The 23094-nt window shown below is 44.4% G+C and overlaps 1 protein-coding gene across 4 annotated transcripts in view; it reads left to right on the top strand.

Annotated features, from left to right (window-relative positions):
* The window catches only part of ADCK1 (aarF domain containing kinase 1), a 110997-nt gene that overhangs the window by 32112 nt on the left and 55791 nt on the right, over positions 1 to 23094 (top strand). For all 4 annotated transcript variants that reach the window (XM_077925247.1, XM_028718498.2, XM_028718483.2 and 1 more), the window contains exon 4: positions 9839 to 10042. In XM_077925247.1, the coding sequence (XP_077781373.1) occupies positions 9839 to 10042 (204 nt within the window). The remainder of the gene's footprint in view (positions 1 to 9838; positions 10043 to 23094) is intronic.

Below are 23094 nucleotides of genomic sequence, written 5' to 3'. Positions count from 1 at the left end.
GAAAGCTTATACAGTGGTACCTCGGGTTAAGTACTTAATTTGTTCCGGAGGTCCGTTCTTAACCTGAAACTGTTCTTAACCTGAAGCACCACTTTAGCTAATGGGGCCTCCCTCTGCCGCCGTGCCACCAGAGCACGATTTCTGTTCTTATCCTGAAGCAAAGTTCTTAACCTGAAGCACTATTTCTGGGTTAGTGGAGTCTGTAACCTGAAGCGTATGTAACCTGAAGCATATGTAACTCGAGGTACCACTGTACCTAAAACTACTCTGTTGGTCTCTAAGGTGCTACATTATAATTTTTTAATTCTTTTGGAAAGATTCTTTTAAAGACCTTCTTAGATCATATAACTTTTTTAAAGACTTGATTCTTTTAAGGGAGTTTTTAGGTTTTTAAAGAGAGTCTTTTTAACTATCTTTTAAAAGAATAGTTTTAATTTATTTTGATTACGGCAGACCAACACGGCTACCTACTTGAATTCCGTCAGGGTTGATCCTGGGATCAAGGATCCCCACATGATGCAGATCACGTCGTAGTGTGATCATACCAGATTTCCATTTGGGGTTTTCTGTGGCCCGTAAGCTATTGGACAGAGCCCTACTGGGCTACCCTGAATTTTGATCCAGAATCTGGGGGTGGGGCATGCACTCACCCCTTAGCATTTGACTGAAGAATCCAACCCAATGGCTTTACCTGCCAAAGTTGTTACAGTTGCTATGAGGAAGGCAAAACCCCCATTTGTCTGCAAGCAAATTCCTCCCTGGCCCTGAGTAATCCCATATCAAGGCCATATAAGTGCACTGCCCATTTACCCCCAGGCAGAGCCACAGTATACCAGGTGGGACGACTGACCAGGTACGTCACAGTGCAGCTGGCTTTATGCCCTGGCAACGGACATGGCAGAAGAACATCCCTGCCACGTCCATCGCTGAAGCACCCCCCCCCCCACCAGGGCCATGTTGGATTTAAATTTTGGCGGGCAATTCCGCCAATCCTTGTGGTCGGCTGAGATGAACTGTGACATTAACCTAATGCAGGCTAAGGGCTGTGACATAATGCAGGCTAAGGGCCAGTGGCGTAGCGTGGGGGGTGCAGGGGGGGCCGGCCGCACCGGGCGCAACATCTGGGGTTAGGGCAAATCCACAGGTTAGGGGGCGCAAATCCACGGGTTAGGGGGCGCAAATCCACAGGTTAGGGGGCGCAAATTACTTGCCTTGCCCCGGGTGCTGACAACCCACGCTACGCCACTGCTAAGGGCTGTTTGGCTGTGGGGGGCTGCAACTGCTGCTGCTGCCTGGATACTGTAGGTGGTTCAAGAGAATTTGATGAGTACCAGGTTGGAAAAAGCCGTAGCAGAGCATTAGTTGAATAGAGGGAGGAAGCACAGTTGTGAAGAGAGGCTGCTTAGACTTTTCTCAGTGTTCCCATACCACTAAGGCTGCAGTCCTATTCACATGGACCTGGAAGTAAGCCCCCTTGAACTTGATGAGACTTATTTCTGAGTAGACATGGATAGGCTTATGCCAAGGGTCGGCAAACTAAGGTCCGAGGGCTGGATCAGGCCCAATTGCCTTCTAAATCCGGCCTGCGTACGGTCCAGGAATCGCCACATGGATCGCCAGCATACACGTACTTTCCCTCTCCCTTACATGGTGCCACCGCCGGCTCCGGCTCCTCCCTCCCTTCTCCTGGCTTCTCTCTGCCCTGCCTAGAGGAGGAAGGGGCCTGGGCTTTGTTGCTGCCAGCCCCTCTCCAGAGCCCTTTTGCGCTCTGCTCATCGTCTTGCTGCCGCTGCCAGCCCCTGCTGCTCACAAGACACTGGAGCTAAGTGCCCCTCTCAAGCTGCCGCCATTTAAAGCAGCCCCTCTCTGGAGCCCTTTTGTGCGCTGCTCATCGTCCCTCCACTGCCGTTCACCCCCCCAATATAGTCTGGCCCCCCCACAAGGTCTGAGGGACAGTGGACCGGCCCCCTGCTAAAAAAGTTTGAGGACCCCTGGCTTATGCTGTTTTCTGACTTGCTGGGAGCCCAAGGGCCCCGTTCCTGCCTCTCTCTACCTGGCCCAGGGCAGGGCCTGACAGGCTTCATAAGAACTGCTATTGCTGCTGCCACTGCCCAACAAGGACTGGGGTATTTGGGAGGAAGTTTTGTCGGGAGTTTTTGCTGTTATTGATATTAATTTTTTTGTATCTTTATTTTTATGTGGAAACTGTTGTTTGGTTATGTAGTATTTGTTGTGTTTTATTTATTTTTATGACTACTCTGCTATGTTTGTAACTATGTAAATCTTTTCATATTGTAAGCTGCCTTGAGTGTTGTTTTAACTGTGGAAAGGCGACATACAAATAAAATGATGGTGGTGATGGTGATGTAGAGTTTATTTGATATACCACTTGATTGTAAAAAAAAAATCCATTGAAATGGTTTACAAGAGGAATAAAACAATAAAATTACCAGCAATCTCAGTTAAAAACAGCTATTTAAAACATCCAAAAATGATGAAAATTTGCAATAAGTTACAGAGATCAAAACACATGTAAACATTCTACTTATCTGGGTAGGTTTATCTTAACATAAATGTTTTTAGCAGGCACTGAAAAGAACAAAGTGAAGGCATGTGTGTCAATAGGCAGGGAGTTCCGAAGAGTGGGAGCTGCCACACTAAAACTCATATCATCCCTGGGAGTCCAGCAACAGCTGGATGGCCACAGATTCCTCATCCCTGGCATAAGGCAACGTCATATCTTGAACATAGAGCTAGTTTAAAGTGGGGCTGGCAAACCCCCAAGACTGGCACATCTTGCCACAACTTCTAAGCTAAAACACATCAAGTTTGAATGTGGCAAACATATTTTTGCAAGCAGACATATCAGATAGGTACACCCCCCGGGGGAGCTGGGATTGGTTGCATCTCCCTTTTAAGGAGAGACTGGTTTATGCTGAGACTAACTACAGACACGTTTGCTGTTCTTATAAACCACATTTCTGCATCCTTCTAAGCACGCTTGAGTATCTGTGCTACTATTTGATTGATTGACTGATTTTGACTGATTGATTTCTACCCCACCCTTCACAGAAAAAGATTTGCCAGGGCACGGTGACTCAGGCAGGTTCGCAGTGCTCTGTGCAGAAATGCTTACAATGAAATTGGCTTTTGTGAATTTCATTCAATGAAAAGGTCAACTTGTATTAAGAGTGAAAGTCAAGAAAATCCCCTGGGCTAAATGCGGTTGGAGATCTAGTGAAGTGCAGGGCTGGCTTTGGATATGAGGGACTCTGGTTCAAATACAATCAAACCTTGGAAGTCGAATGCCTTGCGACTTGAATGTTTTGGTTCCCGAACGCCACAAACCCCAAAGTGAGTGTTCCGGTTTATGAACGTTCTTTGGAACTGGAATGGCTGACAGAAGTTCCCTGGCTTCCGATTGGCTGCAGGAGCTTTCTGCAGCCAGTTGGAAGCCGTGCCTTGGTTTCCAAACATTTTGGAAGTCGAAAGGACTTCCAAAATGGATTCCATTCAATTTCTGAGGTCCAACTGTACTTGTATGAGTGCTGTATGGTTCCTCCTGTTTTTCTAAATAAAATAGCCCAGCTTGTTTCAGTATCTCTTCCTTTGCTAACCTTTATTCCTGGCCTGTTTTCTATTGCTTTTCCTCGAGGCAGGATAGCCATAAGTGACTGCAAATATACCATCAATTTAGGTGACGACACTGATGGTATTTCTTGTGATAGCGGTCATATCTCAGAGGGGAGGGAACTTCATAATTGAGGTGTCACCACTGAGAAGGCTCTCCTGTTACAGCATAGCATATATCAGAATGTTGCAGGGCCTCCCTCATAGATCTTAACAGGGACAGACCTGGGCAACTCACTGTCTCTCACCCTCACAAGTAAAATGGGAAAGTAAAAGGCCTACAGGTTTGATGCAAGAATAAACAGGGTTATGTTTGCAAAATATTTTTTTAGAATTAAAACAAGCTATATCAGACAATTAATAGTAACGATAGTTCAATCATCACTACTTATTTTATTCCGCCGCTATATTGTGTCAGTCAGGGCATGACAAATGTTTTCCAATATGTTGGGTTTTGACGCTAGTGTAGGCTTCTCATTTCTCAGTGTCACTCCAATTTTAATAAAGCAACTGGCATTATATCATTGGTGCTATCTGGTGCCTTTCATAATGGCTCACAGTGCCAGCATAAACTGCAATATGGCTTCAGAAATCTTGTTACCCCCTAGAAGTTCCACATCTGCTTTCTGAGCTGAATCTGAATCTAGTGCATTGGCAGATGGTTGGGTGTGACATTGTTAAGGTGATCCTGGTCATGCCTACAAGCCGAGCTGGCACAATGAAATCCCATTAATCCTCTGTTGCTCATCCAGTTCAGAAATCCAATCAGGCCCTCAAGACCACCCAGCAGACCCAGGTAACCCACCTCAACTCCTCTGTTTTACAGCATCAGGAATCAATTCGGGCATTTCGGGCCCTGCCCAGTCTATACATGGAAGGAGTAATGGCACCTCCTTCCTCTTCAGACTTCAGTTCCAGGCCCTTTTTAATGTGTAGGGCATAGGAGTCGGCCTCTAGGGGCTGAGGGGTCTTTGCCCCCCAATAAAATATTTGAGGAGCTGTGGCTTCCCAAAGCTGATGGGCATTGCCATTCAAATGGTGTGCGCGCACTGCGTCATATGATTGATTATATGGGGGAGGTCTTACCTGCCCCCCCCAATAATTTATCACCCTTGGGGTGCTAAGCAGAGTTCTTTCCATTTCTTTCTCGTCATGCTGATGACATCTCAATTCACTCCAGTTCTAGTAATAACTATTGGGCATTTGAGTGGAATTCAACTTGGAAGTCAAGTACGGTGGAAGCTTGGTTCTCAAATGTATCCGTTGATGAATGTTTCAGAACCTGAATGCCAAAAACCTGGAAGTAAATGCTTCCGTTTTTGAACATGCCTTGGAAGTTGAACGGCTTCCGCTGCGAGTTTTTCGATTTCACCATTGAAATTGAGATTCTCCCTTCGCGCCTGGGTTGTCAAATGTTTCAGAAGTTGAATGGTCTTCCGGAACAGATTATGTTCGACAACCGAGGTTCCACTGTACTGGAAAAGTTTAGGCAGTGTCTGATCATTGGCCATGTTTTTGCATCTCATGCATTGATTATTTTCTAACTGTGTGTAGGGGATTTTACCAAAGTCCACTTGAAAATATTCTGCTTAAAAAATCTTCTCTTTTCTCACTGTCTCTGTTCTTTGCTAGAATGTTCACAAACTAATAAATTGGAGAGGAAATGGTTTTTCCCTCTCCTTTGGCAAAAGCCATGCTGGTTTGTCATGTATCATATTCAGTGAGGTGATTTATAGCTCTGTCATTAATTATTGTTTTGGCTTGTTTATTTGCTGCTGAAGTAACCGAGAGCCCTGGGATGGTTCTGTAGCTAAAGGATAAAAGGGAAAAAAAAAAAAGGAAAAAGAGGAAACCAAAGTAAAGCATAAAACAGTTCAAGGTCAGGAGATCTAGGTTCAACAACAGATCAACCATCAACTTACAGTGTGACTTTGTGGACAGAAATACAGCGTTCAATAGACTGGTGACTGGGAGTGGCCACTGAGACCATATAATACCGGTCCTGAAAGACCTACATTGGCTCCCAGTACATTTCTGAGCACAATTCAAAGTGTTGGTGCTGACCTTTAAAGCCCTAAATGGCCTCGGCCTAGTATACCTGAAGGAGCATCTCCACCCCCATAGTTCAGCCCAGACACTGAGGTCCAGCTCCGAGGGCCTTCTGGCGGTTCCCTCTCTGTGAGAAGTGAGGTTACAGGGAATCAGGCAGAGGGCTTTCTCGGTAGTGACACCCACTCTGTAGAACGCTCTCCCATCAGATGTCAAGGAAATAAACAACTATCTGACTTTTAGAAGACATCTGAAGGCAGCCCTGTTTAGGGAAGTTTTTAATGTTTGCTGTTTTTATCAGGTTTTTAATACAGCGGAACCTTGGGTTGCGAACGTGATCCGTGTGGGAGGCGCGTTCGCAACCCGCAGCACCACGTCTGCGCACACGTGTGACACGATTCGGTGCTTCTGTGCATGTGCGAGTGCCGAAACCCGGAAGTAACCTGTTCTGGTACTTCTGGGTTCGGTGTGTCCGTAACCCGAAAATGCGCAACCCGCAGCGTTTGCAACCCGAGGTATGACTGTATTCTGTTGGGAACTGCCCATAGTGGCTGGGGAAACCCAGCCAAATGGGCAGGGTATAAATAAGAAATTTATTATTATTATTATTATTATTATTATTATTATTACCACTTGGTTTGACTGGACTGATGAACAGTAGCGTCCTCTGTGTCCATTATCTAGGTGGTGTTGCTACTCAGCAGAGATCAAGCAAATAATTCTTTCAGACTGTGAGCTGCCCTTGATGGTGTTTTAACTCTACTGCCAGAGTCCCTAGTCTGAGTCCCTTGGCATCTTAGATTGTGTTGTTTCAGATCCATCCCAATCTGATGACTTGTTACATTTTAATTGGTCAATTTACCCTAGGCAGTTCTGTGCTCTTGCAGCTTAAACTCTATTATATTTTTTAAGTTGCTGGAGTGAACAGTTCATCTTCTTTATCCCCATCCTTTCAGATATTTCAAGGCTATCATCCCTTCATATTGGTTTCTCTAAACAAGGCATGGCTGGTTTTTTCTGTCTTTTCGTTAATATGATTCATTACAGAAGCTAGAAGTAACTTGAGCAATAGGAGCAACTTCCAGGGCATTTTCAGAATGAATTGTTTGTGTGTCATTTCAGTGCGCCAGACACTTGCATGCTACATAGGATAGAACTGTGTTAATCTCATTGCTGAATGTTCCTAGTATAACCAACAGGCTGGGAATCAGTAGGATCAGCAGAGTTGGCACAGTTGAAAACAGCTAGAAATTCCTAAGCCAATTGCCACCTTTATCCTGCTTTTCTTAGAAGATTCATTGAGGGTTCCTTAACTTACGTCACTCTTGAAATACCATTCTCTGTATTTCCAGTTTAGGGCTACACCAATGCATAGGTTGTACAAGGAAACTCTAGTTAGAACGCAGCCTTAGGGTTGAAGTAGACAAGATGCCATACACACAATTAGAAATTACATTAATGCCTTAAAAAAAATGAGGTATGGTGGTCCATTTGGGAATCTGGTAGGGGTGATAGTTGATAAGGGGGCTTTAAACCTTTGCTCTCCACTGTACATAATATAAATTCCCTCCATTGCAAAGAAGAGGTGAAGCAGGCCTTGATTTGAATTGGGACCACCACGAGGGGCAGAAAGGTTAGAGCTCTTTCACCCTCACCCTACCCCTGCCAGGGTTTCAGTCTGGATTGGGGCCCCTGCTGTGACCACTCTTTACTGTTTTAAAAGCCATGCAATAGATAATTGTGTGAATGGCATCTTGTTGAGCTTGACTTTTAGTCTCTCTTTAATTCAGTCATCATGATGATGATGATGATGATGATAATAATAATAATAATTAATAATAACAATAATAACAATAATAACAATAATAACAATAATAACAATAATAATAATAATAATAATAATAATAAATAATAATAATAAAGTACACAATGCAATCATTGAATAATGTGTAGGATGTTTGTTTTGTTAAGTAGCATTAAATATTATCTGTTCAGTAAATGCTTTGGAAATGGCAAGAAACAAACTTTCCCCCTCAAGTTATTTATTGCATTACTTGCTGGACAGGTTGAAAAAAAGCTAGTAGCTTGAATTGTATTTTGCAGCGTCATGGCCAGGGATTGTTAATTACCACGTCAAGTACACACAATGAACTGCAAATGGCGTTCAAAATCTTCTTTTCCTTGTTTGGCTGGAGTACCTGGCCTTACAACGTCTTTTGTTGACATGGCTGCCATCTGTTCTGTGGCCTGTTCTTCAACCCGAACATTTACAGGAGGGAAAATGCTCTTCCAGTACCTATTTCCATGTTGGTGACCAGTGTTATAAATCCGCAGGAATCCCAGTGGGACTTGCTCGCATGAACTTCCTCGTCTCTGGATTGAGGCAGAATCGCCATATGGTAGAACCATGCTTCTTTTGCAGTGACACTTTGGCTGCAAGGCAATTGGGATGCTTCCTAGTAACTGGCAGTTAAAAAAGATTTTGAGCTTACATTTTAGGAGGTGAATCAACACTGGGGTCAGATGCCTCTTTTGCTCCCTTGGCTCAATCTGGTGCACTCCCATGCGGGCCTAATTGTGTGTTTGCTTTGTGTGTGGAGTTGGGTGGGTGTTCCCAGTAGCCCTGACACTGTACAGTTCCTGAAATTTTGTTGTTGCTGCTGCTGCTTTCTCACCACGAGCAATATCTGGGTTGAAGTGGCATTTCCCCCCTCAAGTGTGCCCAGCCTGCCCTTCCTTTCTCTGAAATGCAAGTTAATTCCGGACAGCTATAGATAGCCCCTCCCTGCTTTTGCTGCTGATCCCCCTCCCCCCGCTTTCTCCTCTGTTGGAGACAGTGTCGAGGACAATTATCCAAGCTGCATAAAAGCTGTTTCCCTGTAATGGGCTGAACTCCCTGTACTGTGACAAACTGCCCAGCTGCTCTGGCTCCATCCCTCTCTCCCCCTCCCTCTTCACTCCCCCCGCCCTGTCTGCACCCTTTCATTTCCAATCCATTCCAAGCTTTCTTTCTCTCTTGATATCTCTGTCACTCCAAACAACCACATCAAGGGAGCAATGTAAAAATGCCCCCTTTTCTAAGGCATGCTGCATAGAGCTACTGTACTCATGACCACACATTTCCATGGCAGAAGCTTCCTGCTCCTTGCAAGAGTATTATTTTTGAGCTGAAAGCTGCCTTTTTGCACACCGTCGCCCAACCGCTGCAAGGGGGTTTGCAGAGGCAGGTGCAATGGCAGCTTCTGCTTTCAGCAGCCTAGTGTAAGGAAGTGGTGAGCACCAGGCTTTCGAGCAACTGGAATCCAAATATCTTGCCTGCATGTTTCTGTACCTCTTTAAGGCGGAGGTACACAACTTTCTTCAACCTGAGGTCCACATGCCCTTCTGGGGAGCACATGACAGTGGTGGATGGAGTCAGAGTCAAAAGTAGGTGGAGCAAATTGGGGGCATCATAGAATTGTAGAGTTGGAAGGGACCACGAGGGTCTTCTAGTCCAAGGAATCTTTTGCCCAACATGGGGCTTGAACCCACGACCTTGAGATTAAGAGTCTCATGCTCTACTGACTGAACTATCCCAAATCAATTATTTTTCCTTTGTACAGTAGGCTAGTTTCTATACACACACACACAATTCCCCTCTGTTCCCCATCAGGGTTCAAGGATGTATTCCAGTAAGGCAAAAACATTTGGGGGGGGGGTTGAAGCAAGGCCACTGAAAGGGGAGGGTGTGTGGCCTGGGGAAGTCTCAAGGGATAGACAGGCCCAGAGAGCTGCATTCAGACCCTGGACCTGAGGTTCCCCACCCTACCTTAAAGCACTGTCTGCATGGTGCTTATTGAGGAGACTAGATGTGGTCATGTAGAACTTCTAATGCCTGCAGTCTGCATATGCTTGTAGGTACTGGCCCACATCAAGCCCTGGTCTGCAATTGTAGGGGCATCCCAGAGAAAACAGTGTCTGTTTTCCCCAAAGATGCGTCCTGTCCTAATGGTAAACACAGGGAGCCTTATGGTAACACACACCCAGAACAAGCAAAATGGCAGCCTGGGAAGAGAAGATACGGAAATAGGTAGCGTATGGTTTGGAGAAAGGGATTCAGTCAAAGTTTTGGATGTTTATGAGTCTTTCAACCTCCCTCCCTCTCTCTCCCCCTCTGCAGGTGCATCTGCGCTCTGCAGAACGTCTCCGAGACCTGTGTTGTGCCAACCGGGGCACCTTCATCAAAGTGGGGCAGCACCTGGGGGCTCTCGACTATCTCTTGCCTGAGGAATACACTCGCACACTCAAGGTGCTGCACAGCCAAGCCCCTCAGAGCAGCAGGCAGGAGATCGAGCAAGTGATCTTGGAGGACCTGGGCAAAGGGGTATGTGTGACAACAGGCATGTGTTGACTTGTCCGCCAAGCACGAGCAATAAGAACATAAGTATAGCCCTGCTGAATCAGGCCAATGGCCTGTCTAGTCCAGCATCTCACAGGGCTCATCCACACTGCTCCATGCTTTTCAGGCACAGGTCTGGCCTTTCCAGCTTTTGCCGCTTGCTGCATTTCCGCGGTAAAACGCGGGTTTTCCTGAGGAAAGTGCTGGGATCAAAAAAAGACCTGCTTGGATGCTGATCTGGAAAGCCTGGACTTGCACTTAGAAACATGGCACAAAAGGAAGTGTGGACGAGCCCACAGTGTGTAACCAGATGCCTTTGGAAAACCTGATAGCTGGGCAGGGGAAGAAACCCAGAATTCAATATAAGTTATTAACAGATGTTAAAGAAAGAGTGTGCTGGTCCCAGGGGGGATAAGGTACTATTACCGTAGGCCAAGATCAGTCCAGAGTCTCTAGCAGGGTAGATGATCACTAGATGAGACGCGAGGTCCGAGACAGGGAGCCGGGCGGGGTAGCAGGAACGATGGTAGGGCAGAAGCAGGAAGCCAGGCGAGGAACAGGAACACTGGTAGGGCAGAAGCAGGAGTCCAGGCGAGGAACAGGAACACTGGTAAGGCAGAAGCAGGAATCCAGGCGAGGAACAGGAACACCGGAGAGTCAGAAACAGGAAGCCGGGCGAGGAACAGGCACACTGGGAGTGCCGAACAAGGACTGGGTAAAGCAGATACTTCACAACGACGTTGCTCCTGCAACCTGGGACCGGGCTGCCTGACCTTTATCTTCTTCTAAGGCCGGGGGCGGTCCCGGCCCCCAGAAACCCCGCCTCTCTTGGCCTTAAGGCGAGCACTCCTCCTGGGAGACACCAGTTCCCTTCGCCTCTCTGCCCTAAGCCTCTGCAGATCAGGAGAGGCCGAAGGGTTACTGGGCCCCGGGGGAGGCTCACCTGTAGCCACTGAGTCTTCCAGCACCTCTGGGGCCTGAATGATTTCACCTGGTGCCTGCTCTTGAGTTTCCTCAGCATCTAGGCCTTGCCCCAGTTCAGCCGGCCCTGGAGGCGGGGACTCCTGTGCCAGCTGGGATTCCTCTGGATCGCTCTCAGACTCGGAATCCCAGGCCATCACAAAGAGGGGGCTTCGCCCTGCCAGACTTGAAACTGTACTATGAAGCATCTTGACTTTGTTGGTTAAAGGAATGGATGTTGTTAAAAAATACAGATTTGTTGGACTTGGAAGGTTATGATAATAGATTTGGTTGGCACGCATATTTATGGTATAATAAGACAAAAGTCCATAAAGGAGTTGGAAACCATATATTCCGAAGATCTCTATTTGAAATATGGGATAGGTATAAAAACCTGTTAGAACATAAAACACCACAGTGGCTGTCTCCATTTAGAAGCGATGAGTGTGAAAAAGATGAATATGAGTAAAAATTAGGTTACATATGAAAAATTAATACAAAAGGAAGTAAATGGAAAATGAAATCTTATGAAGAGGTTAAAGGATATGTGAATGACTGGCTGCACTATCGCCAAGTCAATGAAATGTTTAAACAGGATTTGAGAGAAAAAGGATTTGATGATAATAAATCAAAATTTGAAATAGAGGTATTGAATAATAAGTATAAAATTTTGTCTAAAATGTATAAATTGCTGCTTGAATGGCATTTGAAAGATGAGGAGGTAAAGTCGGTGATGATACACTGGGCCAAAGATTTTGGGTATAATATACAGTTAAAAGACTGGGAAAAACTGTGGAAAGAAGGATTAAAATTTACTGCATGCAATGCTTTGAAAGAAAATGTGATGAAAATGATGTATAGGTGGTATATTACACCTGTGAAATTAGCTAAAATGTATAAAACAAGTAACAAATGTTGGAAATGTAAAGAAAAGGAAGGAACTTTTTATCACATGTGGTGGGAATGTAAAAAAGTGAAAAACTTCTGGGAAATGATATATAATGAAATGAAAAAGATGTTGAAATATACATCTATTAAGAAACCAGAAGCATTTTTACTTGGCATTGTAGGAGATGATATTAATAGACAGGATTGTAAGTTGTTTTTATACGCAATGACGGCAGCAAGAATATTATTACACAAAAATGGAAGCAAGAAGAATTACCGACGAAAGAAGAATGGAGGATGAAATTGATGGACTATGCAGAACTAGATAAATTAACAGGAAGGATTCAAAACCTGCGGGATCAAAGATTTTTAGAAGACTGGAGTAAATATATGAACTATTTAAAAAGCAATTGTAATGAACAGATTACGCTAGTAGGACTGCAAGAAGTTTTGTAAGGAGGATTATCTGAAATATTGCAAGAAAGACTATGAGGAGAATTATTAGTTAATGACAATTAAGAGTAATAAAGAAATTAAGAAATGCAGAATAAGTGATAATGAAAAATCATCAAAGGTGTTGATGGAAGTCTAAAACATTGTATAAGAAGTTATATGACTGTTGGAAATTATATGTTAAAAAACCCAATAAAAATGTACATATATAAAAAAGTAAAATCTGCTAGCTGAACAAGTGTGCAGCAGCTACTCGCAATTCCCAGCCACTTGTATTCAGATGCAAAATGCCTCTGGTTGGGGAGATAGCACATAGTCATCATGGCTAGTAGCCATTGATAGCCTTGCCTTCTATGAATTTGTCTAATTTTGGGTAGTAGAATGAACTGAAAGCACTAAACAGTGGTTTGTTGCTGCTTTCTGGTAATAATGCACATCCGCTTGTTGCTAAGGCTACAGGCATTGTTTTCTCAACGTAGTGCTTCTGTTGCAGAAATATCGCATTTTTGTAGTGCTGAAAGTGGAGTATTTTGTCACTGCGAAAATGCAGATTCTTTCCCCTAGCTCTCTCACAGCTATTACTGTTGAGATTGCTGTGTGCTATGTGCAGCATAATGTGATTGTCACAGATCTCTGTTGGTTATTGAGTGCACCATTGCTAGCAGTGAGTTATACCTGCCCTTGCTGTAAACGTGCATCACACTTTATAACACAGAGGTGGCTAATCTGTGATTCTTTAGATGTTGCTGAACACCTAACCATCCCTGACCATAGGCCAAGCTTGGCCTATCGCTCAAGATCCAAAAAACCAAAGTGCTGCACCAACAAGTACAAAATAACCCCTCTGCAGCGCCACAAATCCAACTCAATGGTGTAACGTTGGAAAATGTTGATCACTTCTCCTACCTGGGGAGTTGTCTTTCCACAAGGGCCAACATTGGTGCCAAAATCCAGCATCACCTGAGCTCTGCTAGTGCGGCTTTCTCCCAATTGAAATGCAGAGTATTTGAGAACCGGAACATTCACAGGGAAACCAAAATGCTTGTTTACAAAGCTATTGTACTACTAACCTTACTGTATGCTTGTGAAACGTGGACCACTTATAAACGCCATCTCCAACTCCTTGAAAGATTACATCAACGGTGTCTCTGAAAATTTTTACACATCACTTGGGAAGACAGGTGAACTAATACCAATGTACTGGAAGAAGCAAAGATCACCAGTGTTGAAGCAGTGATTCTTCAACATCAACTTCACTGAACTGGTCATGTTGTGCAGATGCCTGATTATCATCTTCCAAAGCAACTACTGTATTCCGAACTTAAAAATGGAAAGCGTAATGCTGGTGGTCAACAAAAGAAGTTTAAAGACTGTCTCAAGGCAAATTTTTAAAAATGTAGTATAAGCACCAACAATTGGGAAACACTTGCCTGTGAGCGCTCCAATTGGAAAACAGCCTTTACCAAAGGTGTCATGGGCTTTGAAGACACTCGAACTCAGGACGCAAGGGAGAAACGTGCTAAGAGGAAGGCACGTTTGGCAAATCCACACTGTGATCAGAAACCAATGTCCCCACTGTGGAAGGACGTGTGGATCCAGAAGTGGCCTCCACAGTCACTTATGGACTCAGTGTTAAAACCTTGCTGCAAGATAGACCCAAAAGAGAAAACAATAGAACACCACTAGTAATCACATACAGCTCTCAAGTTAAAACAGTTCAACGCATCATCAGAGATTTACAACATCTCTTAGATTAATGACAGCTCTTTTTCCAAAGCTCTGGAAGGAAAACCTTTCATTGCCTGCAGAAAGCCACCTAATCTTAAACAGCTCCTCACACACAATAATACAACAACCAGACCTAACATGGACACTGGCACAAGAGCCTGCAATGAATCTAGATGCCAACTTTGCTGCCACATACCCCCGGACAGCATCATTATTGGCCCCAATAACATCAAACATACCATTTCAGGCCTATTTAATTGTTCATCTTCCAACATTATATATGCTATCAAATGCCAACAGTGCCCTTCAGCTCTCTATATTGGACAAACAGGACAAACTTTACGCCAAAGGATAAATGGGCGTAAATCTGACACCAGGAATAATAAAACAGAGAAACCAATAGGAGAACACTTCAATCTCCCAGGACATTCTGTGCAGGATCTTAGAGTGGCTGTCTTTAGTGGCGGAGAGCAGACGGGGGCATGACTGGCGCGCGTCCTGGGGGATGTGGCTTGTGTCCCGGGGGCATGGTGTGCTGCCTGTAGGGGCGTGGCGCACACCCTGGGGGTGTGATGCGCGTACTGGGGTCATGGCATGCCGCCCACAGGGGCATGGCATGTGTCCTGGGGGAGTGGCGCTCAGCATAGTGGGGGGAGGGCCACAATGGCACCCCACCGGGATCATGGTGCCGGGGGCGGTCACTCCCCCGCCCCCCTCTTCCTCTGCCAGTGAAAATACACTTGAAAGAGAAGTTGCTGAATTACAACTCATTACCAAACTAAAAACTATGGAGAGACCTGGTCTGAATAGATATATTGGATTCATGTCCCATTATACATACTAAAGCTAATTTTGGTCATCTATCCCTTTAAAAATCCATTGCCCTTCCCTGAGGAACCAATTGCCATAACAGTCATCAACAGTTATAAGGTTGAAGCGACCTCTGCTTCAGCATATCTGACGAAGTGTGTATTACACACGAAAGCTCATACCTTGAAAGCTTATATTTAGTTGATCTTTATGGTGCCACTGGAATTATTAAAAAAGATTTTTTCATCTTTCATCCTGTTATTTATAATTTCATCTTGTTATTATCAACACGGCTATCCACCTGAATCTGTTAAAACCATGTTTATGGAAGACAATCTTACTCGGCTACAAGTGATTGCCAAAGAAGAGAAGAAGAAGAAGAAGGAGAAGAAGAAGGAGAAGAAGGAGAAGACGACGACGACTAGCTAGGACTGATGGGAGATAGAGCCCAACAAAATCTGGAGAGCCCATAGGTTAACCTGCTTTGTTTTAACATCTAATACAGGGCTAGATCTTGGGAGTGTAGCTTGTAAGATGCAGCTGTGGGAGTCTGCTGTTCTTAGCAACTGGAGACAGACAATACTTGCTGCACAGAGTTTCAGAGTGTATTCATGTCTTCTACCTTATTGAGAACGCCCAGTTAGCGAAAAATGGACTAGGTGTGAATTGTTGAGCCTGGGCTACAGAACAGATACAAGTGGCACAAGTAGAACAAAAATGGAAACCCCCCTCAGGAGCCCATTCACTGTACAAGAATAATGGGGGTCAGTTAAATCTACAATATTCATCTGATTGCCAGCAAACTCAGCAGCTGCATCACTAATGTATCAGTGGGGCTGAGCAGTGTTCATGAGCTAAGGAGTTTGTCTAAAATGGGTACAGAACAGTTAAATGGGTCGGGTCAGATAAAGAGGCATAGATGGGGCAGTGAGAGACAGTTGGTTAGATGATGTCAGACAGGAGATAGAAGACAATTTGGCAGGCTGCATTGCAGTAAAAATGTCTGAGACAGTATTGATCCAAACCAGCAAATCACCGACGGCCTTCTACCTTATTACCATATGAATGTTTGTGGGCCAGAGTTCATTGACATGTTACCACTGAGCTGCTGAGCCCTGTTTTGCTAGAGTGGGTCCCTTTAAAACTTGCTGCCTTGTAGCTAAGGCTTGGCCACTCCATAGACGTGCCAGTTTTGCTCAGGCCATTGTCAAAGCAACATCTGTCTTTTGTGGGCGATCTATTGGGTCTTGCAGATCCTTCCTTTGGTATCTGGAACCCGATATCTGCTTTGTGCTGCTAGAGTGTCTCCTTCAGGCCTTGGTGATCATCCTATAGGTCAGGAAACAAGACCCCATGGCTTCCTCTACATAGTGCCCTTTTTGTGAAATAGCCACAGGGTGTTCACTCACCTTTTAATGGGCATCTGCATGATGTCATGTAATGAACAAAAATGTTTATGTTTTCCCTGTTCAGCTTCTGTTTCATGCCTCTCACCGACCTCAGGTGATCCAGCTCCCCACCCAAATAATTAACCCCCCCCCCCAGTTATGGTCTTTATAATTTTCCTTCTCTGTGGTCCAACTCTATGAGTTAACACTATCACCTTAACCCTTCCCTTTCCAGAGAACATAACCTTTATATCAGTTTTATCCCATCCCTCCCTGCAGTGAGGGAGAGGAAGCAACAATAATTAGCAGTGTGGTGAGGGGAGAAGGAAGTATTTAACACTTTCTGATATATTATTTCGATTCCAGAAGTCTGGAAGCAGGGCTGCTATTCTCCTTCCAGCTTAACACTGAATAGCAGTGACTGGGTGCTGCAAAATTTCCACATCTGGAAGCACCCATTGACAATGGAAGTTGTTAATTCTAAGTGTGCTGCAGAGAGCAAAGTAGGGATGGGCAGATCTGTCAATTTCTATTTCACTCAGTTTCTCTTTTTCCCCCGTCTTAAGTTTGGTTCTCCAGATTTCCACATCATTTATCAGCATCTTAGTGCAAATTTATCCTAGTATACACATTTTGGTATGCAATCTTACCTAATAAGCACATTTTAAAAAACAACAACAATCTGCCTCAATATATTTTTTTAAATGTTGTTTTCACAAACTTATGCATACTTTACCCTAACATAGACATTTTTGTACACAATGTTTGGTTAAGAGATGCATTGCAAAATTCAGAAAAGTGCAACTTTTGGAAGATGCCTTTATTTCAGTTTGCAGCTTGTTTCAGAAAGTGCAAATTAGGTAGGTTCGCATTCAAAGGTGAACTGAATTGAATTTCTCTCTCATCCCTAGAGCAAGGGTAGGCATAGAAATGGAACATCAGAGGCAATATAGATGACCTGTGGCAGAACCATGGAACCAGGGCCAGTCTTAACATTAGATGGCTGCCTTAGGTGGAAGATGGAGAGAGGCTGGAAGGGACAGCAAGGTGCTGGAGGACACAGCCTGTCCTGCCCCGCTAAGCCAGACTTCAACCCTCACATGGGGTGGAGGATGCTGTCCCACTAACAGTTTTGAACTGAGGTACCATACATTTAAAGCTGTATCCTACCACTTTAAACAGTCATGGTTTTCCCCAGAGAGTCCTGGGAACTGTTGTTTGCTAGGGTTGCAAAGAGATCCCTATTCACACTGACAGAGCTACAGTTCCCACAGTAGTTTAATAATTCCTCTTTCCAGGGCAGTGTTGGAATTATAGTTCTGTCAGGGGAATAGGGGGTGTCCTATCAAGTTACAGCACCCATAGCAAACTACACTTCCCAAGATTCTTTGGGGGAAGCCATGATTGTCCAAAGTGGTAGGAGGCAGCTTTAAGTGTATAGTGCAGATGGCGTCTAAGACTCACCTGCTAGTCCAGTCAGCTTCTGTATATGGAATGGAAAGAGACGCCATTTCCCCTCAGTTAAGAACATGTCTTGGGGCTGCCCTTAGTAGAATGGCAGGCGCTGTTAAAATGAACTGCAAGCTTGCGCTTGGTAAAATGCTACACGTGGGCAAGCTGTGCTGGCCTTTTGCTGCACTATAACCATTTCCAGACAGCACTGTCAGCCCTTCCTTTTCGAAAGCCCCCTAATTAACCCCGAATGAAAAACAAATAAATCCCCGTAATAACCACATAAATAGCTGTTGCCGTTTACACCAAGGCCATGTGGTGGCAAGGAAGGCTATGTCAACCATGAGCGCTTTATGGCTGGTAAATCAGATTACTTTTCCCCAACTTCATTTGTGATCATACTTCAAGTCTCTAGGGTGGATTGAGAAGGGTCGGCGATGAAGAATGGGGATGCAGGGTGTGTTGGCGTTTGGAGGTGGTGAGTGGGGTAGACCTACCTGTAATGTCATGGGGCAGGGTGAAATGCAGTCGGTGCAGCAGGATTGGAACATCTAGTAAATCTGGGGTTGTTTGTTTGTGGTGCAGGAGTGCATATAAAGGAACATGCTGTCATGGGTTCACCTTGTGGAGAGTGAATGATGTTGCCATAGATTGTGTAGTTCAGATAGGCAAGAGCACATCTGAGTAGTGGGCAAGCCCTCAAATAGCCTTTTGTTGGTAATGTGAGTAAAGATTGGGGGTTGTGGGGTATAGGGAGATAGGCCTTTTCCCAGCCAAGGCCACATTATTCTGCCCAAGCTGTAGCCTGACCCTTACTGAACTGTGACATCATAATTCAATTTATGACCACTACTGGGACTTGCTGTTGAAATAATCCTGCCTGCTTTCTGAACAGTGTTGTGTATGAAGCTGCCTGGTGCTGAGTCAGACCATTGGTACATCAATATTGTCCTCACTGAATTGACTAGCAATGGCTCTCCAGTTTCGCAGGGGAAATTCACAGCCGGGATTGACTTTGGAACCTTTTGCATTCAAAGGAGATGCTCTTCCACTGAGCCACACCCTTCTACCATTTTAATCAGAGATACTGTGGATTGAGCTTGGGAATTTTTGTCTTCAAAGGTTGTGCTTTGTCATGAAGCCCAGCAGGCAAATATTTGTGCTTTTTAAGTGTCTGATTTGGCTGTGGGTGGGAAGCAACAATATGTTTTAGAAAGAATGACTAATATTCCAGTTAAAACCATATAAACCAGATAACTCTGCTAAGACCTTTGCCTGCTACCACCTCAGTTCCAACTGCCAGTAGCTAACACAAATGAAATGTGATTACAGTGGTACCTTGGGTTAAGTACTTAATTCGTTCCGGAGGTCCGTTCTTAACCTGAAACTGTTCTTAACCTGAAGCACCACTTTAGCTAATGGGGCCTCCTGCTGCCGCCGCGCCGCCACTGCACGGTTTCTGTTCTCATCCTGGGTTAGCGGAGTCTGTAACCTGAAGCATATGTAACCTGAAGCGTATGTAACCCGAGGTACCACTGTATTGCTCCTGGAAGGTGCTCATTTTTGAACCTTGGTGGGTCTGTAAGGGAAGAGATGTGTCTTGGATTGTAAATTTTTAGTAGATCTTAGAAATTATGATTGGCCATAAATTGAAGAATATGTTGGGTCAAAACCTTGCTTCCTCCTGCTCCGGAGGCTAGGACTCGAACCAATGGATCCAAATTCCCAGAAAGGAGAGTCCAAATAAACATCAGGAAGACTTTTCTGGTGGTAAGAGCTGTTGGACAGTGGAACAGATTCTCTCGAGAGGTGGTGGATTCTCCTTCCTTGGAGGTTTACAAGCAGAGATCGGAACGGTAATCTGTCTTGGAAGCTTCAGTGGAGATCCCTGCATTGCAGGGGGTTGGATTAGATGATCCTAGGGATCCCTTCCAGCTCTACAGTTCTATGATTCTATGAGTCTACGGTTCTGAGGGCTTTATGGATTAAAACCAGCACCTTGAATGCCTGTAGCAGGGATGGAGAATAATAATAATAATAATAATAATAATAATAATAATAATAATAATAATAATTAATTTAATATTTATACCCCGCCCATCTGGCTGAGTCTCCTCAGCCACTCTGGGCGGGGGAGTGTTAAAAACAGAACAGCGTTAAATATTAAAAACTTCCCTGAACAGGTTCTGCCAGAACCTGTGGCAACCCCCTCCCCAATGCTGCTGGACTACATCTCCCATCAATGCCCATACTGGCTGCGGTGGATGTGAGTTGTAGTCCAACAACACACATGGAGGGCCAAAAATCTTTCACCCCTGGTCTGCAGGTAGCCAGCACAGACACTGGCCATTGGAAGCCTCTTAGGAGTACATTGAGTTGGGTTGCGTGGACCCAGAAGAGGACGAATGTGTATTGTTACTCGATATGTCTTTGATGAATTGATAAACGTATTCGGTGAATCTATTCCCTGGTGAGCCCTGCCATACATTAAGTCCTCTCAGTATTATTCATGGCCTCCCCAAAATTGTTTCCCCCCTCACTCGGAACTCTGGGGAGAGATAGAAAGGCGATATATTAAAATACGGCACATGATTTTCTCTCGCTCTGCTTTGGCTGTGTGTGGCTTCTGCGACGGGCCTTTTCTTCTCTCTTGAATACGTTTTCAGCCGCTACTGATCCGCCCCGGTTCCTTTCAGCATTTCAGGCGCTAGACAGAGCCTTCTATGCCTCATTGATTCCCAGCGAGGCAGCTCGAATCCCCGCTCAGCTGCAGACTTTCCTTTCAGCGTTACTTTACCCGCATGGGCAGAGCCAGGGTGATATTTAATTTTAAAGAGACAGAGAGAAAATGACAAGTGTGTGTGTGTGTGTGTGTGTGTGTGAGAGAGAGAGAGAGAGAGAGAGAGAGAAAGGGAGATAGGGAGAGAAATAATAAATGAGAATAGTTAGAAAGATATAATGCAGGAGGGGTATGGGTTATGGTACTGGGTAAGTGGTGTGAGCTGTTAGCTTTGAGGAGTGATTTATACTGGAATGTGGAAACAGTGCTGGGAACCTCCTCTCTGTTGATGGTTTAGGATGGGATCTTATTCAGCCAAAGGGCCACTTTCCTCTCTGGACAACTGTCTTGGGGCAACATACCAGGGATGGGCAGGGCCAGAGGCAAACACATGCACCACCAGAGGCAAAACTGAGCCAAATAACGAATGTGAATTTTACCTTTGTACAATAAGGCTCATTTCTACACCCGTCCGCACAGTTCTCTCTGGCAATCAAGTGGCATTATTAGGACTGAAGGCACCTTCTAGTCAGGCAAAAACACTCACAGAGTGAATGAAGCTGAGTCTGTGAGGTGCCTGGGCCAGCGAGGGTTGTGTGGCCTGGGGAGAGTCCCAATGGCTAGATACAGAGGATTGGAAGGCCACATTTGGCCCTCAGGTCTGAGGTTCCCTACCCCTACCTTGGGAGTTCTTAGCGATTTTCATTATTTATTTAACATTGCCATTATATTGCCTGCTATTGGAAATAAATATTGAAAGCAGTTTCCAGAGATAAAATATACATTAAAACAATTTTAAACAGGAAAACAAAACAAAACAATTTCACAGATATTAGAGAAATTCAGGGCAGAAGGATCCATTGGTGGTGGCTGGCCGCTAGCAAAAGCCTGAGGAAACAGATGGTTTTTTGGGAGCTCCCAACAGTCAGTTTTGATATTATTTATTTCTTATATTTGCAATACTGCATGTATTATTAAAGCCCTCTTTGCTCAAGCTCCCAGTTCCTGGTCTTCACAAGCAGCAACTATTGGACCTAGATGAGGATGCACACCACCCCCAAGTGCCCTTGATTGCCAGAAGGTGCTTCTGGCAAGCCCAGGAAGGCCTGGATGAGCGCCACAGAGCACCTGACGAATCTAGAAAAATCTAGAGCCTCATTCCACTCATTTTAGTTGTGCATCACACGGATCACTCTTATTAGATGAAGCCAACACTCTTGGGTGGAATTCCATTCAATTGCTGCTGGGATAAATTTAGCCCATGCACACATTTGCTTGGCTATTGGTTATGTTTTTATATTTCAGAGATGTATTTTTAGATCTTTGAGCGATTGTAATACTGTTTTTTCATGATGCTGGGATCCTATAGGAGGAAGAGAAGGGAAGAAATACACATGACAACAGCAGCAGCAATATTCTGTACTAATATTCAGCATTGTGCTATGGTGAATGTTCCACCTGCACAAGCACTGGAGCTTGCCAGAAGGAATGACCCTTCTCTTCTCCCCTTGTTCACTGTACTGAGGGTTCTCCCAACCCCCTGAGCTAATTTTTTTGGGGGTGCAGGAGTCACTGGGGTGGGGAGGGGGGGAAAGCCGTGCTGCATATTCAGAAATCCTTGCATAGTGCTTCTGACAGGCCTGCCTAGGTGAATCCCACCCTCTATTTCTAAAATTAATACTCTTATTAATATGGGGGGGGGGGAGAGTTCTACAAACATAGAGGATTAAATGCTTTGCTACATCAACATTTAAAAGCTAAGATGCACTCTAAGGGACACTGATTATGTTTTGTAGTCCTTTAATGATCTGGAGTTAGAGACATCTGGCAATTCAAAAACCAAGGATTTAAAAATACTTATTATCCTGCTGTTCTGAGAAGCTAGCGTGGAAGCCTGGTGGTGCCCAACAACTATGAAAATCACTATATCTGAAGAATATAATTGATCCTGTAGGAGGTCAAAAAAGCAATAAGCAATGGCCGGTCCATTGCCTTTTTTGTTCCTGTTGCTTTGACCTGCTGTAAAAATTAGTGTCCAAACTTTTGGCTGTAGTTTAAAATAATATATTTACAAATGTCCTTTTTATAGTATATTTTAGAATAGATTTACTTAAGTGAAAGAGAAAAACATTTGCAAATGTTAACATGGAGTTTTACAAGGTCAAATTTGACAATGGGTAGTGAAAATATCAGAAACGCTGTTGTTTTGTGCTGGATAAATAAATTTTGGTAATACTCAAAAGACAGTACAAAAGTATGTGATTAAATTTTAGAGGCCATTTACAAAAAGTCTTCAGGTTGAGTGTTTCAGGGTTGACCTCATTTTCAAAGAGTGAAGATTTTATCCCTTATCTGTAGCCCAGCTGTGATGCAAACTGGCCATCTGAGCCAGAGATCCACAGGATCCTAACTCACTGGTGGAACTTGAATTTGGACTGTCCTCTTAGATACCAAGGTGACCTTGCTGATGGCAGAAGAAAGTATCGCATGTGAAAAAAACAGAAGCAAGATGACCGTTTGAAAAGTGACCTGTTGTATGGTGCAGTGTGAGCTAGATCTGTCTTCTCCAACATGGTGCC

Source organism: Podarcis muralis, chromosome 1 (assembly GCF_964188315.1).
Source record: "Podarcis muralis chromosome 1, rPodMur119.hap1.1, whole genome shotgun sequence".
In the NCBI taxonomy this organism is placed as follows: domain Eukaryota; kingdom Metazoa; phylum Chordata; class Lepidosauria; order Squamata; family Lacertidae; genus Podarcis; species Podarcis muralis.
The sequence above is the reverse complement of the archived record's forward strand: the minus strand, read 5'-3'. Positions and strand labels throughout refer to the sequence as shown.